This window comes from Parasteatoda tepidariorum, chromosome 12 (genome assembly GCF_982258835.1).
Source record: "Parasteatoda tepidariorum strain Cologne lab strain chromosome 12, Ptep-v5.0, whole genome shotgun sequence".
Taxonomy (NCBI): Eukaryota; Metazoa; Arthropoda; class Arachnida; order Araneae; family Theridiidae; genus Parasteatoda; species Parasteatoda tepidariorum.
In genome coordinates this window covers 58,509,163-58,533,996 of record NC_141766.1, presented here as the reverse complement: position 1 = coordinate 58,533,996, position 24,834 = coordinate 58,509,163, and the positions used below count along the sequence as shown (strand labels likewise).

General features: G+C 27.5%; 1 protein-coding gene across 1 annotated transcript in view; it reads left to right on the top strand.

Moving 5' to 3' along the window:
- The window catches only part of LOC107450194 (glucosidase 2 subunit beta), a 49,433-nt gene extending 26,787 nt beyond the window's left edge, over nt 1-22,646 (top strand). The window contains exons 11-16 of the mRNA XM_016065942.5: nt 2,502-2,606; nt 8,135-8,282; nt 8,358-8,427; nt 17,801-17,965; nt 21,269-21,368; nt 21,668-22,646. Coding sequence (XP_015921428.2) covers nt 2,502-2,606; nt 8,135-8,282; nt 8,358-8,427; nt 17,801-17,965; nt 21,269-21,368; nt 21,668-21,811 — 732 coding nt within the window. The 3' untranslated portion in view covers nt 21,812-22,646. The remainder of the gene's footprint in view (nt 1-2,501; nt 2,607-8,134; nt 8,283-8,357; nt 8,428-17,800; nt 17,966-21,268; nt 21,369-21,667) is intronic.
- The last annotated feature ends 2,188 nt before the right edge of the window (nt 22,647-24,834 follow it).

The window sequence follows — 24,834 nt, the reverse complement described above, 5'->3', positions numbered from 1 at the left end:
ATAAAAAAAAGCTTGAAAAAAAATAATAAATCTGTGCCAAAGGAAGCATCTGTTTCTAAAGCAGTTTAAGATAAAGTGAAAAGTAAAAACACCTGCATTTCCAATGAACAAAATAAAGAAATGCAAGTTGGAAAAAAATGATCAATCAATCTTGACAGCTGTGCTTGTGCTTTACTGGTTTGTCCCCCACATTTCCCTCTTCTGTTTGACCATAAATTGTCCACACCCAGTTCACATTGAAACTACCAAGTGGACTACAAAACGAATTTTATCGCTTTTGCGGTTTTTAATTCGATTCAGAAATTTTTTATTTTGCCGCTCTTTTATTAGTTATTAACTGTTAATTTTTGTTTTTTTGTTTATAGTTAGCTTGTTTTTCTTCTTCTTATTATTATTTGTTTGCTTGTTTTTTTTTATCGTTATTAGTTTTTAGCTTGTTTTTTGTTGTTATTCATTGTTAGTTTCTTAGCATTATTTGTTACTTTTTTTTGTAGTTCCTTGTTAGCTTTTTTTTTCTTGTGGGGTGAGCGTCTTTTGTTAAAGCAAATTGTTTCTAAAAGAAAAAACGAGTTTTATGATCTCGCTCCGAGGAAGAAACTATTATTTCTTATTCGGAGGATTCAGATTATTTCTTGAATTATTTCTTCGTGATTATATTGTATAGATTATTATTTTAATTAATAAAATTTTTTAAGATGGTCCCGTTTTAAATTCACCTCATCATAATCTACTATCGAAGTTTGACTAAATTTATTGGTTTTTCTGAAATTAATAGTGTAATTGAATTATAGTAATATTTGGGCGTCATATTGGAATTTCCGAAAGAGATCCGAAATTTGCCATTTCGTCAGTCCTGTGAGTGCTGGATTTGGGGTTCTATTACTTCCTTTTCTGTTTGCTCCAATTACAATTGCCAAGGCGCTAAAGTAGATTTCTAGCTTGCGATTTTTCTTTAAGCTGGTGGTGGATATAAGATGCATACCTTTTAAATTTTCTCCTTATGTGATGTTTTTTTTTAAATTATTATTTCGTCTATTTATTTTCTTGCAGGCTGCTGCTGAAAGTTTGCTATGAATTGGCAATTGTTCTGCAGCATATCGCAATACGGGCGAATATTTCGTCGACTGTGTTTTGAATTTTTTAAAATTAGTCTTTCTCTCAGAAAATAATTTAATCTTAAATAACTTTCCTTGAAAATTTTTTTTTTGCTACTGAAAATTATTTCGTTGGAAGTGCCGCCTGTAGGAAAAAAAAAAACTTTTTTCCGATAGCACTGCGGCGCTTTTACCGAAAAATATGGTAGTTAAATTGGAAAAATATTGTAACGTACTGTTAAATATCAATATTTTGAAAATACATCATGTATGAGCGACGATGACTCAGAGGATAGAGCGTTAGCCTTCCAATGCAGTGAACCTTGCTCGGATCCCAGCAATGGCTGGTTAGTTCAAATCCACATCTTGCCTGCACCGCCCTTAGTACTGGCATAAAATATCCTCAGTGGTCGACGGATCATGGGTTAGAGTCCCTTTGCCGTCAGGTTAACCATGGGAGGTTCTAGTGGTCTTGTCCATGTAATCTAAATATGGGTTCCACGAAAGCAAATTTCTCTCACTACTTGATTCAAGAGTTCCCTTGTCTTCTGTATTGGGTTCAAAATTACAAGGCTACAGAGTTGAACATTAGTAGTCTTAAACCCAAAAAATTGGCTGGCTGTTTAATGATGGTTATAAAATATATAATAAATCATGTATACTTAAATTATGCTCTTGGTATACATCCTAATATGTTTGTGTTGGTGACAACTCTGAATAGCAAGTGCAAACACATGGTCCTCATAATGGATAAGTATCAACAGTTGTTATCTGTGCCTATTTATGCTCATTAATTAGTAGTCGTACCATGCCAACTATCCTTATGTTTTTTCCCCTTTTTTTCACCTATTTTAGCTAGCATCAAACAAAATTTAGTGTATTTAGATTTAGTGTACCTTTCAGCTTAACCAAGTAAAAACATGATATAAGCATTGTTGCTGATCCTTCTGTATTGAAACTTTGTTTTTCTGTTTGAAAGATTAAATTTTTCAAATTTTTGCTTGATCTATGTTATTCAATTTTTGCGTGATGTTTGAGAATACCTATAAATAATTTTCAAAGTGTTGCAGTTCAAAAAGTCTTTTTTTTTTTTTTTTAGTCTTTTTAGTTGCAAATCTAAACGGGGCCCACTTTTTCTAAGCTCAATCGTGGAACTTAAGTTCATTAACTCCATTTTTTCTTAACCAGTTGAAAATGTTTCTTTATAAAATACAGATTCTACATTCTTTTAGGTATTTTAGGGGTGCCAAACTTTTTTAATTTTGTTTTATGCTCCTTATTTAGAACTTTTATTTTCCAGTACTTTTAGATTACTTGGTAAAGTTTTGTGTATTTATACATTAATTAGATAAGTTGTTAAAAAACAGTTTTGAAGTTATATTTTACATGAAAACTTTAATCTCCTAGGAACCAATTACAGAACCTCCTCTTAAAGAAGAAAGCGAAAAGGAAACTGATGAACCTGACATTAATGAGGCTGAGACAGCTGAAGAAAATGATGATGAGCCTGAGGTAATGTGAAACTTTTATAAAGGTGTTTGACTTAGATTTTTTTTACTATTTATGAGTTGCCTTTTTGTGTAACAAATTAGTTACTCACCATTAAAATGTTGTTCATATGATAAAAGTAAACACAAGCTCAACCTGCATGCTTAAAATGCAAATTCAGTGATCTCTACTAAAATCACTGGTTTATAAGAATCAGCTGCTTTTTAAAATCAAATCTACAATAATTGAATCATTGCAATATCAAAATATGTTAAAATCATTCTATAATAAAGTTATAGAATGATTATATCATATGGTTGAATGATGAATCATTGTTTTATGCTATCAAGCTTTGGAAGAATACATGTTTTAAAAAAATAGAAAAGCATCATATTGCTCCCCCCCCCCTCTTTGTCAGATTTAGATTTCTTTTCAAGATTTGAAAGACATGCTGCATATAGCTAACAAATTTCAGGCTGCAACCTGTGGATGGATAAAAGAAACCAGGTGTGAATTAAGGCTTTTTCTTAAAATTGAGAGGTCTTCATTAAAAAAGAATGAAACACAGAGGCGAGACCAAATGAAACTTCAAATGAATTGAGGAAAATTATTGAATGACCAACACTCACTGTCACTGATTATCACACACTGACTAAACACCATTGTTAAGAAAGAATGAAGCTGTTATAACAGGGTTGAAAAACAATTCAAATGCAAATGAACTAAAGATTAGATTGAATGCCTTACATATTCAATGGAATGAACCATATCTATTCTGTGAAATATTTTATTCTCACGTAATGTGAGTCAGAATATGCATGAACAATTTTGAATAAAGATCGAAATTGCATTTTTTAAGTCTTGGATACTCATTGTAATAAAAGTTGCTAAAACTGTTACTGACTCTTAAAAAATTTTTAAATTAGAATTCTGCCAATCAAATAACAATATGCTAATATTTTTACCCTTCTGTAAATTAAGAAAATATAGCTCATATTTGATCAAAATATTAATTGTAAATTTAAAAGTTAAAATGTAAATGCTGCAATTGATTTAGCTATTGTTTTTTTTTAGGTTTAACTTATAAACTTTTTTTTTTTAGTACAGATATATCTTTATAAAATTGGCTGCTTTATAAAATCAAATGTCCTTGGAATGAATATTATTTTAATAAGCTACAGGTACCGTTGTAATGAAATTATTTTCAGTAATTTAATCTTATTCTAACAAAAGACATTTATATTTTCCTTTAAAATGCCCCTTCATAAATCATTGAAAATTGACGCTGTGTAGGCTCCAAGCCCTCACTGGTAGTATAATATTGTGTGCTACTAAGTTAAGGTGCAAATAAAATTTTTCAATAAATTATAATATTAAATTTTTTTTCCTCCATATTTTGTTAAAGTTGTCATGAATTAATAAAAGATACAACCAAGAAAGAAAAATTACTAAAAATTAAAATAAAACAATTAATGTTTAAATTTTTACTCACTTGATCTGCTACAAAATTTTCTGCAAAATAACAATTTTTATTCAGCGAAAATGAAATCTAAAATTTTAAAAATGTATGTGATTACATTCCCCCCCCCCCAATTGCTACATGTTTTTTTTTATTGAAGGAATATATTTTGCATACCAAACCATTCTGTTTTTATGGTTTCTTACAGTTCCAGTGATGATGAGCACTGACTAAGTAAAGTCTAATATGAAGCTACTATGTTTTTACTCTAGGCTATTATTAAAAGGATGTAGATACATGTATGGTGGCATGATTTATTAGAAAACTCACTTCAGCCCACCTAATGTATCTCTGAAACATAGCAAATGGTTCTCTGATGTACTTTGATTGATAACCACTTACAATGGTTTAGCCATCGAATTCAAAGGAAACACCATTACTAAAACTCCACGATATTGTCTTCTAAGATCTCTTGGGCTCTTTTTTAGTTCTTACAGATAATATCTAGTGCCATTTGGCATATTTCTGGCTATCCACTTCATTTCATCGCTGAACAGCATATAAATCCATTCATATTCCTCTTAAATGTACTTGCAGGAATAATCTAGTCTCATTTGGATCAACTTGCATACTTTGAAATATCAGGTCTCTTAAATCATCTATGAATGATTATTATTATAATTTTTTTTTAAATAATATAATCTATCTGAATTTTGATGTTAATAATTAAATAATTTTTGAACTTTATTTTCTGTCTTGGTTATCTTTTCCGGCCTTTCGCATTATAATTCTTTACTTTAAGTCTGACCAGTGACTTGAGCTTTGTTATACAGTAGAGAACCGATTATCCGGAACGATCGGGACCATCGCTATTCCGGATAACTGATTTTTCCGGTTTTCTGAATCGCTACAAAAAACCTTCTTTTTATTGTTATGCCCAACTAAAAAAAAAATATTTGGAAATAATCTTAAAAAGAAGAAAAAACGATGAAGTAATACTTTAATGATTATTTCCAAAATGATGGTAAGGTAAACATCTTTCAAAAAAGAAAGAAAATCCTAAAATCTTATGAGGAAAAAAAAAAATTTTTTTTAAAAATGGCGGAAAAGTTTATTAAATTTCGTTCCGGTTTTTTGGTTTTCCGGTTTTCTGATTTCCGGATAACGGGTTCTGTACTGTATCTTGCTTTGAGCAATTTATTTTAATTCAGATTTGAATGTATCTTAGCGATGGAAGTGAAGTTTGGAGTGGAGCAAAAAGTGCATACACAGGGTTCCCACGGTACTTGAAAAAGCTTGAAAGTTCTAGAATTTGGTTTTAAAAAAATCAGGGCCCTGAAAAGTCCTTGAATACTGCCATAGGGTACTTGAAAAGTACTTGATTTTGTAGGAATTAAAATACTACTAATTTTTCTTACAAAAAAGTAGTAAAAAAAATAATAAATAAATTCAAAGAAAAATCATAGAAATTCTGATTGATGCAATTTTTCTCTCAAAACTTTTTTCTCCCAGATTTTTCAGACTCTGATGTTTTGAAAGCTAAAATTTCCAGCAAATTTTAGGTTTTTTAGTCATAGTTTTTGAATGATATAAAGTGTTCAATTGATTTAGAAATATGTTCAATGTGTTAACTCCATTATTATGACAGGTTAATATTATTATGACAGGTTAATATTGTTATCCTTTTTGTTCTTTTAATTTATGTACAATACAAAGAATAATTAATTTTTTATCATTTACAATCAAATTTTTACATTTAGTTTTTACTGCTTATAAATAAAATTTAGTTCTACAGGTTTCATTGGTTATGAATAAACATCGTGATTCACATTAAACTGATTCTTGATTTACAGATCGTAATTCATATAAAATGTTCTGCAAATTGCGGTTTAACTGAAAGTGATTAATGAATCACATATTGAATATTATTGTACAGTGATTTGCCAATTACTCATCAGAATTCATGCCAGATCTCATCAGAAGTTATTTCTGAATCATATAATGTATTTAAGTAATTTCAGAATCATGCCTCACAATTCTCATTCTAGTAGTTTAAAAATCACGTATTGCTATTCACAAAAGAGAGATTTAAGAATTACCACCCACAATTCTCATCAAAATGATTTAAGAATCACACATAGCTGTTCTATATAAGGCACCTTTCGAATCCCAAATTGCAATTTGCATCTTAATGATCACTATTCTCATGAAAACTATTAGCTAATCACGTAACAGAATTCACATTAAAGTGATTTATGTATCTTCATACCTGCCAACTTTTACGCATTTGGCGTAAATTTTTTTTAGTAAAAGTTAGTAAGTGGTAGTAAATATATACTATTTTTTTCTTTTATTAACTTAATTTTTAAATTATTTTGTTCACCACTATTCTTAAAAAAATTAAGCATATATATTAATATGTGTTACTATCATGGTTGCCAGCTTAAGCTTTTTCAAATACAACATATTTTTTTTGCTTAAAATTGAAATTTTAATACCACTGGGAAAAATCATTATGGAAGGGATTAAAAGTTGGCAGGTATGTATCTTACATTGTGGCTTATGTCTTGTTAGTTCATGCATTTTATATCATTTGCTATTCATATTATTCCGATTTAAGAAACATACACCGCTATTCAATTTCAATTTACAAATCACACACTGTGATATGTGATTTACGCAATCTTAGAGACTTACTGCACTTTTCTTATAATTTCGATTTACATATAGTTTATCTAGATTCATATAAATGTGATTTAAAAATTACGCTTAGTAAAAATTATGCATTTTCACAAAATTTTAAAAATCATGCTTCACATTTTATGGATATATTTTAAAGAAAATAAAGCTCGGTAAGTCTTCGATAGTTATCTGTGAAATATTGTTCTACAATAGATTTTATTATGTCCAAAATACATTACTAATATTCTAACAAAATCAAAAATTTGATATTATAATTGAAACAGGTATGTTAAATTGATAATTTATCTAATTATATACATTTCCTGTAACCTAAAATTTGGTCTAACATATTAAAAAAAATATTTATAATTTAATAACCATGCAATTAAACAACCTTTATCAATTATTTACTATGCTTGTTTGAAAGAAACTAAATGAATGTATAATATGTGCATTATACATTCATTTAGTTTTATTAATTCTAATTTTTCATGAAAAGTTACACTGATGTTAGTTTGTATTGTTGGATTTTTTTTTTGTCAATTGGAATTTTTCTAAGTGATTTGAAACAGCAATGTATCAATCATTTGTATTATTAGCTGATAAATTTAATAAAAAAAATTTTTTGTTGTCAAATAAGCATTGTGATTTTAAAATATACAATTTCTGCTTCTACGTAATTGTAAAATCTGATTGACATGTACTACTTTAGCATATAAGAATAATACCAAATAGGTCCTTGAAAAATTTGATTTTAGGTCCTTGAAAGTCATTGAAAAGTCCTTGAATTTATAAAAAAAAATTGAGTGGGAACCCTGACAATCGTTGTTGCTGTAAAAATAAATTCAAGTTTGATTGGTTAAATAAAACGATCATAGTGATTTAAACTATTAGTAACAATCTATCAGAAGATTGAGGTGATAATTAATGACTGTTTTAATTTAAAATGATTCACTGACAATTAATTTAAAATGATAATTATCAAGCCTTATATATTGCTAAATTTTCTTTAATATAGTTGTGGTCAGAGAAGTTTAAAATTATAGTTTAGAAAAATTTTAATTTCACTATCTAAATGCTTTTGCCACTTAACTATAAAATAAAAATCTCAAAGCAGAGTTAGAAGTTAGGTTTTTATATATTTTATTGATATCATAGTATTACACTCCTACATTTACTAGGATACTCCCACCGCCACCTCCCATTGTCTGCATTGTAAAAGTTCATCTTTTTTTGTCCATTTTCATGCCTGTATATTAAAGTTAGAAAACTATTTTTTGGGAACAGTCTTATGTCCATGCAAATTTGAAATTGTGTGTTTCATTGTTAAGATAATATGCAGGGTTATGTCTCAATATTTTATTGATTTGGAGTATGCAATGATGATTTTTATCTTTTAATATTTGAATAGGAAGAGAGCTTTGAATCATATGATGAGGATGAGGCCCTGTTAAATGATGATGCTGATAAGCCACCTGTTTTTCCCCCTAAAGAGGAAGTAGAAGAATCTAAACCTCAAGAACCTGTATATGATGAAGAAACACAACAACTTGTTGATGGTATGAGTTGTCTCACTTGTTTCTAAATTTATGTTAAAACTCTGTCTAAATCTAGTTTTATTTTTCTCTTTAAAGCTGCAAATGAAGCTAGGCGTTTGCATAAGGAAGCTGTAGACAAAGTGGAAAAAACAAGAGAAGAAATTAGGTAGATAATGTAAAAATATATTAAAATTGCAATATTGCAACTTATTTTTAAGAGTTTGTAACTTGGTTTCCTTATTAATGATTGATCACATATCAAGGCTGGCTAGTTTAAACCAAATGGATTTTTAAAAATCTTTTTAATCATTTAAATTTTTATTATATACAGTGTTTACAATACAGAAAAAAAATGGGAGAGAATTTCTCTCCCTTTCTCAAAAACAGGGTGAGATTTCAAAAAGTTAAGTGAGATTTCTAAAAACTAAAAAAAAAACAAGAGTAGACTTGAAAAAAAAAATATTTCTTTAATTATAATACATTTTCAACATCTTATAATTTCTAAACCACTGAATATTTTCTGCATCATCATATGGAAAATGTTCTATATTTTCTTTAATCAGCTATTCTCATTAAGTTGCTCAAATGCTCATCAGTCAATCTGTTATAATATTTTGTTCTAATTCGGTTTTGGGAACTAAGTGACCTTGCAACAGATGCTGAACTATTCGGAATCACTAATTAAATTTGTAGCATTTGTGCTCACATTTTCTTATCCTTTACATCTACCAGCATAGGGTTTTCAATTATTTCTGTTTTAGAATAGTGAAGTTCGTTGAAGTTATTTCCATGTTCATACTTCTTGTTAGGTCTTCCAGCATAGTTTTCACAGATTTCAACTTTTATAAATTGCTGTAAATTGTCAATGAGGGAGTTTGGTAATTCATTAACAACTAAAAACAAAGCTAACTTTAAACAACTATGTTTAAAGTAGTTGATAAAGGAATTATTTTTTTTTCTCAACACTTGTCATAGCTGTTTTCAAGCTTTTTTTCGAAATGGCGAAAAACGGAAATTTTTTTCCAAAATTCGAGAGATTCGCTCATTTTAAAATTAATAGAGTGCGCGAACTTCTCACGTTAATTATTTTTTAGTGCGAGAAAAGAAAAAAATATTCGAGATTCTCGCTTTCTCGCTCTGTAGTGAAAACACTATATATAATTAGTTTAGTTTTAAACGAAGCAATTAAAAAAATTTCTCAGTTATTTAAATTTAAACTGATAATTGAAAATTTTTGAGTTTAGCTAAAGTCTGTATTGCTTTAAATAAACTTAAATACATAATATTTAAATTTTTATGTAGCACTGCATTTGCTGCAAAAAATATCTATATAAAGTAACAATATCTAATTTTAGGTTATTCTTGTCTGTAAAAAATTTTTTTAATAAAATAGAACATTGCAAAATGTTCTGATAAGATTTTAAAATGAGTTAATTATTGTTGAATAAGTTTAGGTGAAAAAAATCGTGAAACTTTTTTATTTTCTTAAAGATACATTATATTTAATAAATTAAAAACATAAATAGAAATGATGTACTTTTCTGAATTTTTTACTTTGTTTTTCACTTCAATTTTCAATATTTTTCTGTTATCAGTGTAAGCAAATTTTTACTGTAAAAATGAATCTCATGGTTTATTTATTATAATATTTTCCAAAAATCCAAGGTACCCATTATCCAATTTTCGGGCCAATCCAAGATAACAGACAAATCCAATGCAGTTCTGTACTTTAGTAAGAACGCATAATAAAATATGTCTATTTATGCTTTTAATTTCATATTTTGTAATCTGGCAAACTAGTTATGAAAATATTTTAAAATAATTTTGCAAGATCTTTTACTGTAAATAACTGAATGTCTGATCTCGCTACTAGCTTTATATGTTACTTTTTGTCTTTTATTTTGCATTTTTCTTTAACTTATGTTTTTTGTGATATTTTTGTGTTTGTTTGTTTATGTTACAGTTTTGATTTTTTTTTCTTTGGTGCTCCTCACACTTTTACAGGGGTCGCATTCCCCCTAAAATTCATAAAATTCCTAAAAGTATGTGCAAACCCTAAAATTCCTAAAAATCTGATAAAATTTTGTTGGTGTTCCTAAAAAATTAGAGTTATAGGCTAAATATAAATAAAAAAGCAATAATCTAAAATATAAGAATTTAACTACGTTAATTAAAACTGTTTTAATTTTGCCACATGGGAATTCTGATCCTGAGAGAGGTTTTTCGATAAATAAAGCAATGCTTAATGTGAGTCACTATGAGTCAGAGCTCATTCTAGGCAGAAAAAAGGGCAGGGTGCAAATGTTTAAAAAAAGGGCATTATTATTCTAAAAGGGCAATAATTTCTTCTATGAAAAAACATCGTCAATTAGTGAAAGAATTTTTTTTTACTTAACTAACAGTAGCAAAGCAATCATATTTACAGTTACCTGTTATTAATAAATTAACATATTTATCGAGTTATTGAGCTAATTAACTTAGTAATTTATTTAAAATGCTTGCATATATTAATAAAATAATAAATGTATGTTTTTAAGTGTCTGTAGTTATGATTTAATAATTAAATTGATTAATAATAATTATGATTTAATGATAGTGGAAGCAACTGCAAACTTTCTAAGACAAGTGCAACAAGGGGGTGTGATGGCTATTTTTCTTTTCCCATATAAATCTATGTATTGACAGCAATGACAAACTAAATAAAAATAGTTGAAAATTTAAGAAATCCATTGTACAGTTTGGAGAAAAAATAAAGAAGGATTGAGGAAAGAAAGGGTTTAGAGTCTATTACATCAGGGGCAACAGGGTGGATTCTTTTGACTAAAAGGGCAACTGGGTGGATTCTGTTGACTAAAAGGGCAACAGGGTGCTGCGCCCTGTTTACCCTGCCTAGAATGAGCTCTGCATGAGTATACTATTATGTCGCTTAGACTAATCAAAGATACCATTCGAAATTATGGAGGAGTGTTGAAGATCACCACTATTGAGGGCAGTAAAAGAATCTCTCAAATCATATCAAGAATATTTTAGAAAAATGATCATGATTAATTTGTTTTTCTCTAACTTCTAATATAAATTGTTGATTTGAAATCTAATAATATCACACAATAGTTTTTCTTAATAAAGTAAGGTAATAATAAAGTTTTGATTAAGAAGGTAAAAATTAAATAAAAATCCAAGTTGGTGTTAATTTATTTTTTCTCTTGATTTATTCTCACTTTTGCCTGTTCCTGAATTATGCACTTAATTTCTGATAGGTAATATGTAAAGTTGAAATTTCATTTTTGCACTTTAGAGATTTCATTCTTGACTTAATAAATTTCACAGCTTTATTTTATGGCTTGCAATTATTTATGATATGTGTGGATGAATTGTAATAATCTTCTGTTATGTAATAAACTACCGTGTGATCTGTTTTTATCCTAGCAAAATCATATATTACCCCTAAAATTTACCTAAAATTTTTTGAAAAAAGTTCCTAAAATTACCCTAAAATTTTAAAAAACTTTGCTGCTACCCCTGCTTTTATATTATATTTTGATTTGGCTATATTGATACAATATTAGATTGTACTAATTAGAATGTACAATAATTTGTGAATATAATCGTGTGAGCTGACGAAGAAATTATATATTTTTTTATTTTGTTTTCTGACCTTATAATTTTTTTAAAAAGAATTTTTTAAATAGTTCGGTTTTTTCATAGTCTTTCCTCTTTTCCTTTAAAAAGTATTTTCCCCTTATGTTTCTTTCCATGTTTTCTTTGTATTTTAACTTATAAATATATTTAAGACATTTTAACAAAAAATATTCAAAATTCATTTAGAATTATTTCATTGTATATTATGTTAATAAGCATATTGTTAAACTTAAAGGCTAACTGTTGCTTTCTAGTCAAATGTGGCTCTTTCGGCTTCTTGGTTGTGGCTGTTTTAGATAATTCCAACTTCAAATAGGAAATGTCTAAAATAGGGGTGCACAACCTTTTTGAGTGAAGGGCCACTTGCACAGCAGGTTGGCTAACGAAGGGCCGCACATGTATTGAGACATGTTAATGACAAATGTAGAAATGTTTATTTAAACATTAGCATTCTATTTTTTTGTCAATAAACTTAGTAATATATTTGTAAAAAATTAAAGGTGTTCCATTTTTAGAATTCATTCAAAAATAAAAAAAACTTATACTTTTATTTTACTAAAAGAAAATTGCTATTTTTGTCATATGAACAATAGATTTATCAAAATAAATAAACATTGAAGAAAAGAAATGTTTCTTTTTCATCATATCACGCAATACGAAAATTCATTTTAGAATTACGAGGCGCATCCGAAAAGCAAGTTTCCCTATTTCTTTTTTTAAAAAAAGAACTCGTACTTTCAGGAACATATTTATTGGCAACAAGTACAGCAATGTTTCAGCTATTTTTCAACATAGCCACCACCAGAATTGAGACATTTGTCGTATCGTGGGATCAACTTTTGTATCCCTCTGTCATAGAACTCTGCCGCCAGTAAATGGAACCAGCGTGTGACAGACGTCTTCAGCTCTTCGTCGTTGCCAAAACGCTCACCGGAGGACAGGAATTTCTTGAGGTGCAAGAAAACCTGAAAATCGCTGGGAGCAAGATCAGGGCTGTAGGGTGGATGATCAAACAACTCCGGGCCAAATTTCGTCAAAACAGCTGCTGTGCATCGAGCTGCATGTGAAAGAGCATTGTCATGGAGAAGCACAACACCTGCAGTAAGCATTCCACACCTCTTGTTTTGAATGGCACGTCCCAATTTCCGCAGTGTTTCACAGTAACAGTCAGCGCTTACTGTTTCACAATGTGGTTCCATTCACACGCGGCAGAGTTCTACGACAGGGATACAAAAGTTGAACCCATGATACGACAAGTGTCTCAATTCTATGTTGTTAAAATAGCTGAAACATTGCTGTACTTGTTGCCAAAGAATAGGGAAACTTACTTTCTTGATACGCCTCTTAAATTCTAATAAATAAAAAAAAAACTGCAATGACCATAGAATGAAAGTAGGAAAAAATTTAGTCATAATTAAGTAATATAAATTCAAATTAAATATTTTAGTTGAAGAAAATTTATAGGTTTTAGACAAAAGCCTAAAATAAAAACAAAACTGTGATAGTATAGGAAAATAAAATTCAATGCTTATTTTGTAATATACTTCATTATTTCATTTTATTAATCTTTATATTTTTTATATCGTAAATGTTTTCCTTTTTTTTTATCGAAAAAGATCACTTAAGCAACAAAAAATTGAAATCTAAACTACAAACAGTTAGCAGTTTAAAAATTCACTTTTCCCGCCATTTTATGAATTTCTCAAGTTGCAATAACAATGCATTTAAATTAAGGATGTAACGAGTATTTGGCCCTTCCCTGAAAAATTCAGTTGGTTGAATGATCAGTCAAATATTCGGCAGAAATGTTTTAGAAATGTATTATTCAAGTTTTTTTTTTATTTTTGAATTTTTATAGATATTACTTTTTTTTTTAAAATTATAATCAGACAAGTCAATTTTGTCATTTTTTCGTTACTTTGAGAATTGAGAAGGGATTTTTTTTCCATTTTTTGCTGTTTTTATTATAACCCAGCATTTTAACAGAATGTCTCATACTATTAATTTATTATCACTCTTTCCCTCTACTGTAATATAAATAACCAGTAACATGGAAAAGTGTGATTTTCAGTATTAAAGTTTTGTTTCTGGAACTAAGAAAAATTTGTTTTTCTGTTTTTCTTTATTAGGCATTTTTATTATGACTCAGCATTTTTTTAAAAATAAAGTTACTAATAGAATTTATTTTATAGCAATCTCTTTTCTTCTAAAATTATGGCAATGAGAAAAATTTAAATTGCGATTTTCAGCAAAAGATTTTCATTTAAAAAATTAAGAGCATTTTTTCTAACTTTTTATTTTCTTTGAATAAAAAAAACTTTTTTTAGACGTTTTTATTATAACGCAGTAATATTTAATAGCATTTCTGCTGACTTAATTATTTTTTCTGGTAATTGGAAAACTGAGATGTTCAGCTTTAAAATTTTCTTTCAAAAATTAAGATTGATTTTTATGCTCTCTGTTTCGCTTTTCGACATTTTCAAAAACGTTCTTGATTGGCCTTATTTTTTAGAGTTAATTAATGAATACGTTTTTCCAGGAAATATTATTCTGAGCATTGAAATTTTAGTTTCAGTGTTGCTATGCTGCTGAAAGATTTTGCTATTTGGCCCCAAGTGTACGGTGTTCAGTTGATTTTTGTTCTTTTTTTTGCCGAATATTTGGTTTTTAACCGAATCACAATTCATTACCACATTCGACCAAATCATATTCCTTGTGGAAAAAAAACATAGGAAAAATAACTAGGATTTACGATAAAACTGCACCGAAATACCGTATCAAAAAGTGATTATTTAATTGCGCGATTAACAATCACGTGTTGTAATAACATCATAGTTAAATAACGGGATCGTCAAAATCATGCGTAAAAGTATAGTAATAATTGGGGAAAAAATTACTTATATTTATGCAGAACTCAGCACCAATAAAGCGTGTCAAATGCATGATTTAAAATTTGCATATTCTTATAGAATCATTGGAATTTTTTATGATATGTGGGAACGCATAGCAATAACTGCCGAAAAAAAATTTTGAAAAAAAGAAACAATTGTAAAGAAAATATAAAAAATCACTAAGATTTAAGATGAAATCGTCACAAATAAAGTGCACTAAAAAGTGATTATTTAAATCGGCGATCTGAAACTCGCACCGTAATAAAAATTCCGGATTTTCGAAATCACATAGAAAAGCGGAAATAACTGTTTAAAAAAAATCTTTTATATTTGCGATAAAATCGGCTTAAAGAAAGCGCATTAAACGTACATTTATTAAAGCATCTCTTAAAATTGTGTCAAAACGTGATGACTTAAAAGTGCGATTAAAAATTCCCATTTTTAAAATTTTTTTATTGTGTTTAGAAGCTTTTGCGGACCACACTTCAGTAGTCAAAGGGCCGCATTTGGCCCGCGGGCTGTGCACCCCTAGTCAAAAAGCTAAAAACTCTGATATTTCGACACAGAAGCCTTTTTATTCGTTATTTGGTGTATCAAGTTAAAATTGCATTGTACTGATTCTAGTAAAATTTTTACTGATGTATTGATACCTGGGCCATTGAAATGATTTCAGTACAATTAACCACAATAACACTGACCTAATAAAATGAATAATAGTTTACCTACCTGTACACCTTAAGTTTAAAAATTGTTGTTCTTAAAGAAATTTCAATCATTTAGTTGTTAATGATTGGCTCTGTTTACCAATGAATTAACCATTGCATACAAAGTAATGCATCTTAACATTAAAAAAAAAAAAAAAAAAAACAGCGTAAGGTACCTCAATTAATAGACAGCTCTTTCGAATTCCTCATAAGAAAAACGTGATCCAAGCAATCATGACTACTATGATTATCAAAATTAAAAAATAAATAGAAAAATGTCGTACAAACAAAACCCACCCTGTGATCATTCTAACATATATATCCTATTATTAAATATAATGTATTATTTATGGAATTATATTATAATCTAAATTTCTTTTATGATAATTCTACTCTCGACATAATAAATAGGTAGAAAAGAGATATTAAAACACCACTGAAAAATTAAATAAGAAAACTGAAATTTTCACCACGCAAGTTCAAGTGTAAAATAACTTAGGTTTTTGTTAATCATGTGGATTTAAATACTTGTAACATTTTCTATAGCTTTGATCTTTTTTTAACTTTTCAGTTACACTAATTCCTACAAGATAAATATTGAGACACCTTGAGTATTAATATCTAAAAATATATTTATTTCAGAAATTTAACTGGGAATTCGAATGTATTTATAAAGTTTTCATATCAAAACTAAGTGAAATATCAGAAGAGAAAAAGAAAGGAAAAAATAATGCAAAATGGCTTTAAAAAATTATAATTTCTGAGAGCAAATCAGAACTTCTAAAATTAATGAATAAAATAATGAATGAGTTTCTTACTTTAAAATTGCAATTTTGTTGAGTTAGTTATCATGCTGTAAAAATAAATTCCATAATTGTTTTCAATACACATATTGTCAGTGGATGGGTGTTAAGCTTTTTTGCTTTTTTTTTTTTTTTTGTTTAATGCTTGGTATTTCAAACTTTTAGTATCAAGGTTCACTGGAGAGTAATTTATCTTTTAAAGATTTGAAATAATCAATGAATATTTTTCCTAAGTTAATGTTTGTATCTATTAATTGACATCAAGAAAATCAAATGCTCAAAGCTAAAAATGTAATACTTCTAAGCTAACCTGCTGGAGCTTTGAGGTAAATGGCATTAGCATTAATTTAATAATTATTTCATTTAAGGGACAGAAATTAGTATTTGTTTCAAACATTTGTGACAAGACAACTAAAATTTAAAACTTTTGTTTTTCTTTCCTTTTGTATCAATATCTACACTTATATTTATTTATTTCATTTTACTGCTCTGCTCAAGAATATTCATCATTTTAGACTTCTATAATAAATATTTTCTATGCCCAAATTATATAATTATCATTTATGCTACTGTTTATTTTTTCTTTCATTAAATAGTAATTTTATACTGTTTGAGGGGTTATTGTATTCTTTTACTCTATATTAGTTCTAGTAACTTCTACTAAAGATTCTTTATATATTTTTTAGAAAACTCCTTATACATCAATTGGCATTTATAGTAATTTATTTCATGATTAATACCCAGGTTTGATTTTCAGATATAATTTATCTTAAACTGATCTAAATTTTCTTAGAAAGTTAGTAAGGGCTTTAAAAGTTTCTAAGTTGATAAAAAATCACTGCTTCTAAGAATGATTAAACCAAATGTTACTCAACAGAATTTAATGAGTTTTTATTTTGTAAAGTATTACCAAAAAAAAAAGTGTAAATATAAAACTAATTTCGATAACTTAAATTTTTTAAAATTAATCACATTTCTTAACCCACTGACGGTTCTGCATGTAAAAAGTCTTATTTTAACCTGCAGTCTTCACCTCATAGCTAAACCGGTTTTTCTATGTTATTAGATAGGAAAATAGTGTATTGGGGAGAAACATTCTCCCAATCTTGCCCTTTTGCTAAACCGCCAGTGGGTTAAGAAAAGATACTTATTTTCTGAAAAATGCAACAAATATAATTTTAGTGTTTAATAGAAGTTTAAAGTTATATAAAGTTGTGATTGTCAACTATTAATGGACAGTTTAAAATGAGAAGCAAATTTATACCATAAAATTGAGTATCTTATATTTTTCTATTCAGTTTTTATTTCTTTGAATTTATGTTCCTGAATCTTGTTTTAATATTGAATGTGACTAATTAAGCAAATATTTTAAATTATGCCTGGATATGTCAGTAATTTGTTATGAAAGATCTATATGTTTAAAATTTACTTCTCATTAAAAAATCAAAATATATTACATATAATTATTTAGCTCTAATCATTTTATACTTTCCTTATTTTAGACGTCTTCAAGCTGATATTGAAGCTGATTTTGGTAAAAATGAAGAGTTTGCGGTACTGAAAGGTCAATGCTTTGATTTTGAAGATCGATATTATACTTATAGGTTTTGTCCTTTTGATAAAGCTAGTCAAATAGATAAATCAGGAGGCTCTGATGTTAGTTTAGGGTAAGTACTTTTTTTAAAAATGTTTTTATTTTAATTTCTAGCTTGTTTTTATTATTTTTTAATTTTATTATTTATTAAATTTTTTTAATTAAATAATCATTGCATTTTTTTTTAAAAATATGAGGTACATTTTATGTTATAGTTTTTATTCTTTGTTCAATTCCAAGTTGCTAGCAATTGATTGTTGGTTTTCTGACTTTTTTTCAAACATTTTTTATTTGGTTTAATTTTTAAAAAAAAAATATATCATGATCTTTTAAATTTATTTTTAAACAATTCATGGGTATATATAATTAAATATATTATATACAGTCGAATCCCATTTTTGCGAATTCCTAGGGACCAAAGCAATCGCTATGCAATCACGAAAATTCATTACACAGATATTACGAATTTCAACATTAACCAAAATTATTTTGCCCATATCTTGTAGCTACAGCTTTTTTTGCACCACCATCAACTTCTGATATGATGTCAAGTTTTTTCTTTAATCAAATATTGCTTATGTTTCTGACCTCATTTCGTTTAGGAATGAAAACAAAAGGTCCACAAACGTTGTTACTAGCAATGCAGTTGGAAACTGGTTCAACATCCTTCTCCTGCAGAATTCGTACATGGTGCTGCACAAGGCACCCCCTCCATAACTTAGAATTCTTAGAACAATTCTCCCACCTCTATTCAACCACATTCAAGAAAACAAGAGTTGTCCCAATAAGGGTGATCATATCTAAGCAATCATGTCATTCTTAACAAGCCCTTTCAGAACTGGAAATCACTCTTTTGGAAAGCTGCATGTGTTTTTACTTCAATTATGAATGGGTAGGGGTTGAGTCTTTTCGGGGTGGTCCCTTCCGAGTGATTAATCTTTTTTGGCATGTCCCTTTCATATCTGAAACTGTTTATTTTGAAGAATTTATTTTATTTTGAAAATATTTGAATTCTGAGAACAATATGTACTTTTAAATAATGGAAAAGTGTTTTGATCATGAGAGAAAATGAGAAGTGCAGCTTATTTTCACCTTCATTAAAAGCGGATTATCAATTTCCTAATATAAGTATTTTTAATCCATTGTTTCTATGGAGATTTGGAAAATATTTGTTACATTTAAATTTTTGCTATTTCAGATTTTGCTAAAACTGGATTTGACTGTATTGATCTATATTATTTTGTGGAATAAGCGGTGTGTATTTTGTGGAATTACCAAATGGAAACTATAGTTTAAAAAGCGGCTAACATAAATATTAAAACCCCAGACAAGGCAGGATATTAAAAGATCAACTGATTAAAAAATAAAAAACTGAAAATTCATGGATGAAAAGAACTAATTTATTGAATATGAAATTTAGTGTGAACAGTGGGGAAAAAAAAACTCAAAAAATAGTGGAATGAGAAATGCATCACTTTTAAAAAGAGAAATCTGCTTCATAAAATAATCAATTGCTATCAGTAATAATTAATTGTATGGTTAGATTAATAATCATTCTTCTCCTTTTATTTTTTTTATAAAAGCGGGCAATTATTAAATAAAAGTTGATGTGATTCCACATCAAGCAAACCTTGCAAATGATACCACACTTCTGAATAATCAGAATTTATTCAATTGAAAAATATTGTTTCCTTAAAAGATGTCAATTAGATAAGTATAACAGGCAATAAAAAGACGTTTTGTTCAATATAATTTATCGTAATAATAATGTATTATCCAAAATTATAAAAATAATTTATCATAATAAGTCAAAGATGACAAGAATTGACTGGATAAAGCTAAATTAAAAATAATTCCTAACATGTTAATAATCTTGAGGCCGAAGTTTCAAGTTCCTTAACTCGGATATCCAAGAGATCACGCTCCAGAAGTGATTAAGAATAATGATAAAAGAATTTTGAGGATACACCTAATGACGGTTGGTCAAGAAAAAAAATCAGATTATTTTTTATTAAATCCTCTAATGCGCAAGCACAAATTGCGATATCACAGAAGAGTGAAATTCAATAATTTGATAGTGTCAAATTTTCTGACAATGACAAATACTGATAAAATTGCATTTTTCCCTTATAGTTCACTGGCTTTTCTTACCACATCTCACTTTACCTAACAATTCCCGGAGCTTACGAATCAGTCATTTTACTTTAACACAATATCGTTCAATTTCCGAATTTTCATTCTAGATTCTAAATTTCACAGGATCGGAGTTTAGAAAATAATATATATTTATTCATTATTTTTATTTCGTTTTTATTTTTTTAAACACCATGTTCTTATAAGGAGTGGAAAAACTTTCTCGTGTTTTCAATTAAATGCTACTAATTTCTTTTATATTTAATCTACTTTTTTAAGCAATACTCTGAGAAAAAAATACTACTCAAATTTGAAATCAAACAGATGTCTCTTTAGAACCAGATAATTTGTACCAATAAAAAAAATGTATTTTATTTTGATAAATTATGAATTTTATCAGTAGTAGTTCAGACAAAGCATGGATTTTATATTTTTCCCTTACTAGCTCAGCCATTTATGTTTTGAGTTATAATTTACTAAATTCTTCTGATTATTTTTTAAATGATAAAATTCAGCTTAACTACATTCTTTCTTTATTAATGAATAAAAAATAGCCGTATTTTAATTGTTTTCCAATTAATATTTTGCATTTCTGTTTAACTTTTTTTACTTTTTCTTAGTATTAGGGATATATATTTCTTTTTATTTCTCTTTCACATTCTGTTCATTGATAGATGTTTGCAATGCATTTCCCGACCCCCTCTTAAATCAAAGAGAAAACAAAATCATCTTTGCCACTCCTATATGTTTAATTGATGGCAGCTTATCAGAAAACAACAGATTCTTTTGGACACACAGGAGAAAATATAATATCTGTCCCTTCCCTGCCCCCTCTCCACCTAAAAATCTTCTAGGTCACTGATGAAAAATTAAAATTTTCTTTTGATAAACAGGAAAAGAAAATAGCATCAGTCACCTTTTCCTCTACTAACTTCAAGGATGAGTCAAATTTCTTCTTTTTTTTTTTTCTCAATCGTACTAGTTCAAAATAGCAGGAATACCAACAGAAAAAAATTTTGGTTTCCCGGTTTTTTAGATATTGGATTAATGGTTCTGTACTGTATTAATAATTGAAAAAAAATGTTAATAAAGAGGAACTACCATTCACAATTTGATTTATGATTTATTATGTGAAGAGGTTAAAATCTAAATAGGGTGTAATTTTCTCTAAAAATTTTGCTATCTTTCATAGTAATTTTTTTCTTTTTAAAGACATTTTTTTTTTTTTTTTTTTGAATCTTAGGAAATGGGGATCTTGGATTGGACCTGAGGAAAATAAGTACTCAAAAATGAAATATGAAAATGGACAGATGTGTTGGAATGGTCCTACTAGATCTGTGACTGTAAGTGTTTATTTATTTTGTATTTATTCAAGTTCTTAAAACTAGTAATGTTGTTTTGTGGTATGTTTTCCTAATCCTGTAATTTCAAAAAGCAAAGTGTTCTTTTTTTTTTTGTGTGTGTGTAAAACTTGAAAGTTTGGACGCAAGCTCATATTTAATATCTTAAAATTTGTTTACGAATATTACGTGGCTATAATATCTTACCAGTTTTTTTGTGAGTATTATTATTAAATTTCATGACTGGAACTTTATTTTTATATTTATGAGATAAAAACATTAATTTGTCTTTTTCTCATCAGGTTTTACTGCAGTGTGGTCTTGAAAACAAACTATTATCATCCAGTGAACCTAATCGTTGTGAATATCTATTTGAATTTAGCACACCCTCTTTGTGTTCTTTACAATTAAATATGCCTAATATGCACCAACATGAAGAACTATAGAAATTTTAGGGATGAACTTATATAAATAAAACTTATTTTTGTGGTTGTATCTATAAATTAAAGAATATAACACAAATAGTCATGCTCGCTATATAACTTTCATAATAACAAACAAAAAATGTACTTTTTTATTGTGATAATTCAGTTGGAAACTACTTATTATAAACAAGATATGCGAGTGTGAATTATATATATTTTCATACACAAGTGCTGTTACTGAACAACTTTTAATTAAAAAAATTTCTTTTTGGATTTAGTTTATTTTTGCATATTTTTTAAACATTTTTTTTAAATCTATACCTTTTAATGTGCTACAATTTTAAAAAATGTTTCTCTTAAAAATGTATTTATGTTACACGTTAAATAAATAATGAAACTCTTAATTATATGGGGATAAACATATTTATAATTCAAAAACTTTGTAATTGGACAAAATTTACTAGCCAGTCATTGCAATAATCAACAATAAATAGGATAAATAAAATTTCAAAAATTCTATGGGGTAATTAATTTAATCTAATTAAAGAATTATTTATTCTATTAAATTAAAAGAACTCTATAGGGTGCTGAATAAGATATATATTCAAGGAATTTGAATCTGCAATAATTTTTTTTTTGCAAATAATTTATAATATTACAAATATGTGAGGGTAAAGGCACATTTTAGTCATATTTGTTTTTTTAAATTTTACATCGAGGTTAGTAAATTAGGACATTGTTTCTATTTCTAAGTATTGTTATTACATATATAAATTTACCCAATATCTATCATGTACTGTTCCTATTCATATCTCTGCCTTTTTCTATTCTCTTTTTTTTTTTTTTTTTTTTTTTTTTGATCTCATTAAAATCTGAAAATTTGATATATTGCTCAGCTTTCTTTGTGCTATGCTTCAAGTTCGTTATAAAAATGTAATATTTATGCTTTTGAACATTATGCATGCATTTTTAAAGATTTAAGGTTAAATTTGCTGCTATAATTTGTGTATGTAATTTTGAATTTCATTTAAACTAAAATTTGAAACAATTTTTTAAAAAATAAAATTTAAATATTTGTTGTAGTTTTTTGTAATTTAAAGTTACAATAAATTAAATAATCATCATGTATTGTTATATATAATTTTAAATGTATTAAAACCTCAAATTTCTTTATGTATTTTGTGGAGTTATGAAACTGATGAGAGACTCGAACTTTAAATTTTTTGAAAAAATTGTCCCCCCCCCCCCCTCTCAAATTACTCTATTTTCAAAATGGTCTGGTTTTTTTTTGTACCCTTTATTTTTTAATTTAATAACGTTTTTAATCTTTTGTATCTCAGAGACAAATCTTAATATTGTGTTAATTAATGAAATCCAGACTAATTTGTTGATGCTTCAACGAATCAACATTAATTTTTATACTATTAGATGTATTAATGGAGGCTTTATCATTTAGTAAAATGTAGATTGGGAAATAATAATAATCTATCATTTTGTGTTTTAATCTAACTTTGAAAAGTACTCTAGAAATATCCATTAATGCGGAAAATCAAACCTAAAAATTGATAATTTTGGTGATTCTTTATCTAACTTATTTGTTTCTAGAATTTCTAATTTGTTTATGATAAAGATTATTTCAAAAAGTTTTTTTTTTTTATCATATGAGCCCCTGTGTGTGGTTCTATCTTGCTTAAATATTGTCTCTGGGTGTCTTTTTAAATTATTATATATAATCAATTATTAAAGTAGTCATCACATTAATTTAGGTATTAAATCTTCTATGACTTACTTTCTTGGTGACTTAAAAGTTGTTAATCTTGTTACATTTTACATCATTAATATGTTTTAATTTTACAGCAGCTTTTTGATAACTTTATTTACTGTTTGCTTTTTATAGAGATAAATATATTTTGTAATCATAATATGTGACAGTTTAATGTGTGTACATAGATATAAATCTTATATTAAATTAAAATAGTTCCTTTCTATTGTACAATCATTTTTAGATAGACAATTTTTTATGATCAATTAATAGTTAACTTTGTATGAGATAATATATAATTTTATCAATATTATAACATTCTATTACATTATAAGTCCAAATTGTTGGATAAGTTAATTTTATATTTAATAATGGTATTGCCACTAACTGATGCATTTATTGTACCTGTATTAATTTCATTTGCAATATAAGCTCTGATGTGATCTGTATTTTTAATTAGGCTTTTCTCTGTTATAGAATTAAATTATGTTGTATATTTCATGTATGTGATATAGTAAATGAAGTGTATATCAGGGCTCCAAAAATTCTGTTTTTACATGCTTAAACATCTTTTTCAAATACTTGTTAATGAAGTGATCTAAAGGTACCTATATGAATCATTTAAAATAATGCATTTACCTCCTCACTTACCAGAACAACAATTGAAAAATGTATTGGTAAGTAGGAATGAATTTTAAACAAGCTGTAGATATTAATAATAAAAAAACCAGCTCTGACATTGTGAAATTTCATGAAAGATGCAAAGCAGATGTTAAGTTAAAGCTAAAACACATCTTCATATCACTTCTCCCTTTGCTTTTACAATTCAATTTCAACTTTAATATTTGCTATTTTTTATGCATAGCATTTGAAATAAACTTTTTTCTTTAAATAAAGCTAGGCATGATTAGAGAATTAAAAAAAAAACATATGATGAAATAGTTTAACTTTTGTTTTATAAATTTGAGGTTGAGGTTGCATTTGGTCACTTTTTTAATGTATTTCTAATTACATATTTACTCACATCTAGCATGCAAGACAATAATATTTTTAAGGCAATGTTATTGTTAAACATAAATTTTATATTTTTATCTCTAAATGACTCTTCTAAATATTTTTTTTATCTTTATAATGAATTCCTATTCTCTAAATGAATTACTTTTGAGTCCTGGTATTTATCTTACATGGTATTATTTTTTTAAATATTTTTTATGAAGTAAATTCCATATAAAGTTTGAAATTCCAGATTTTGTTCCTTTTTTTTGTCATTGGGGACAATATA